Here is a 2,770-nt window from a genome sequence, read left to right as displayed (position 1 = left end):
GCATGGGGGTGAGCTGATCTAGTGACTTCAGTGAACAGACACAACAAAGGCGACGGCACTAGAGACTGGTGACGAGGGGTGACTTGCAGGGTGCGCTCTCTGGCTCCTCTTGCCTGCTCTGCTGGAGCTGCCTCTGTGAGCGGCCCCTGAGGAGGTCCATTTGGCAAGGCGCTGAGGCTCTCAATCCCCCAACCCACGAGGAACTGACTCCTGCTAACCACCACCGACGTGCACAGGAGCAGACCCTTCCCCTCGAGCCTCCGGTGACGGCAGCCCGTGCCGGGCCACCAACCATGCGTGCACCTGTGAGGCAGACCCCGGAGTGGCGGATGAGCTACGACCCGGCTGGAATCCTGCCTGTGTCAGCCACATACCACCTCTGAGTCCTGGTTTCCTCCTCTCAGAAGTGGGAACATTGCTGCCCTCCTCCCGGGCTGCTGTGAGGACGAAGGGAGATGAGGCAGGTCACGGCCTTCGATGCTCAGTAAACGTTGCGGAGTCCGTGCTGAGGCTGTGCCTGCTGCCTGCACCGGGCTCCGTAAGCAGCTGCGAGCAGGCCCTGCCGGAGTCCAGGGGCCAGGCCTGACGGGTCCCCGCGAGCAGCTCCCCAAGGCCAGGGCTGAGCCTTCCCTGGCTGGTGTGAAGCCACAGGTGACCGTTGGTGCAGCAGAGAAAAGCAAGGGCACTTTGTTATTTTCTTGTGAGAATTTATCTGCAAAGGATACTGTGCTTTTCGACACGACTTTTGTTAAGAAACCAGGGCCGGACTGGGACCGGCCTTCTGCGAAGCAGTTCTGCGGGGTGAGTGTGAGATAACAACTCCTGAGAAACAGAACTTCTCGAGTCACCCTTCTGCAAACAGCAGATGTTTTATGAAGTTCAGCATCTGCCTCCTCCAGGAAAACTGCATTTCTCACTAATAAAATACAGTGTGAGGCTGACACCACTGAATAGGCGAAGGGGCCCTGTCTATAACACACTTTCCCCGATTCCTGGGTTCACACATGGAAGACAGGCATTTAGAGCTAAACTTGGGTGACTGTGCTTTATGTGACAAGCCTGTTATAAAATTCCTATCGAGAACGGTTTCCAGCAACACTGGTCTGAGAAACGAGATTATAACAGGAGCCTGTGGGTGTTCTTCGCGGGAAGCCAACCTCTCACGTCTCATCAGAAGCAAAGGGCACAATATTTATGACGAGCCTGGGCCCGAGGACAGAGCAGTGAGACCTGAAAACCATCTGACAGCGGCACCCCACATAAGTAGCCGGGCTACATCCCTCGTAAACTGCAAAGGCTCCTCCTGTCCCGGGAGTGGGTCGGTTGCGATCCCCACAGTCATGTGTTTCTGTGGAGGGATGGAAGCCAACTATTCCTCATCGCCTGGAAATCTGAACTCTGGCACCTAGAACCAATGCCCAAGAAGGCAGTGCTGCTTCGAATATACATTTTAATTAGACACCCCCAGCTTCTTAAAGATTAAACGGAGGCGGAGGCCGGGCGCTGGCACCACCCGGGAGTTCCGGCTGGGGCGGCCCGACTCCTCCTGCAGAAATATCTCTGCAGGCAGTAATTGCACAGCTTAATTCTTCTAGACTGAACCACTTCAGATTTATGCCAGTGAAAAGCAAACGTTGTTTGTAAGTCATTTAATTGTGTTACTGTCTCTCAACTTTATCAGATGCTGCTGAGGCGGAGAGGCTGTGTAGTGCCGGGGCTGCCTCGGAGAGCTCCCACTGCTGCTGCTTCCAGACCCATAACAAACGGCTAACATCACAGGACCGGGTGGGATTTGTCTCAAGTGGGGTCCATGGTGAAGGCTGCATCTCCAACAAATCCTCTGCCTTGATTGCAGAACCATTAACTAGTACACACTGAGGCGCAAACCTGGTTTATTATGTTCTTTGGTTAAATATCGTTTCTACACCCTTTCAGAGCATTATAAGAACAAAGATAACAATCTTTTATAGAAAGACGGAAACACTTTTGCTTTTTCAGAGCAAAGAATGAATTTACATTGTGCACTATATAAATTCTTATAATCAGGCCAGACTTATAAAAAGGTAGGGCTGTTGTTGCTTGCTTTGAAAAATAGATCTCCCTGGGCTAGCCGGCATCGCTGTCGGGGCCCAGACCAGTCTCTCGGTGCAGGTGCAGGCTCTCGGCGCGTGTCAGCTCATCATGTCCAGGCTGCACGGGTCGATGCTGCTGTCGCTGCGCAGCGCCTCGGCCACGTCTCTTCTGAACACGGACAGGTTCTGGGTGAACCTGTGGGGAGAGGAGACAGGCCCCGCGGCGGCAGGGCTGGGCTGTAGAACCTCCGGTGATGGCGCCTCGGGGGAGTCAGGACCCTGGAGAGGGCCCGAGGTCCAGCCTTCCTCCAGCTCTCACCACCACACCTTCCCTCCCAGAAAGCAAGGGTCACACCCAAACACTGACCACGCTGAGGGGTGAATTTCCTGGCTATACTATTTAAAAATTGTTTTTAAAAAAGCTGAATCACACATCGATGTTATCAAGCATATAAAGCAAATGCTGCAGCTGTTGTGCCAAGCACGGGGTGGGGTTTATATATAAATTCATTCAAATCATCACAAGTCTTCCCAAAGGCAGTTATTAGTACCCTCATTTTACAGATGAGAAAACGGAACTTAGTGCTTCAAAAAAGGGGTCACACATCACACACACACACACACACACACACACACATCACAAACATACACACACACACATCACACACACAATCACACACATCACACAACACACACAC

At 52.7% G+C, this 2,770-nt stretch overlaps 1 protein-coding gene across 1 annotated transcript in view; it reads right to left on the bottom strand.

Annotated features, from left to right (window-relative positions):
• Window positions 1-1,875: 1,875 nt before the first annotated feature.
• RANBP17 (RAN binding protein 17) overlaps window positions 1,876-2,770 on the bottom strand; it is a 225,486-nt gene continuing 224,591 nt past the window's right edge. Inside the window, exon 30 of the mRNA XM_006765451.2 lies at window positions 1,876-2,268. Coding sequence (XP_006765514.1) covers window positions 2,172-2,268 — 97 coding nt within the window. The 3' untranslated portion in view covers window positions 1,876-2,171. The remainder of the gene's footprint in view (window positions 2,269-2,770) is intronic.

This window comes from Myotis davidii, unplaced genomic scaffold, assembly GCF_000327345.1.
Source record: "Myotis davidii unplaced genomic scaffold, ASM32734v1 scaffold399, whole genome shotgun sequence".
NCBI lineage: Eukaryota > Metazoa > Chordata > Mammalia > Chiroptera > Vespertilionidae > Myotis > Myotis davidii.
Note: the sequence above shows the minus strand (reverse complement) of the source record. Positions and strands in the feature narration are given on the sequence as shown.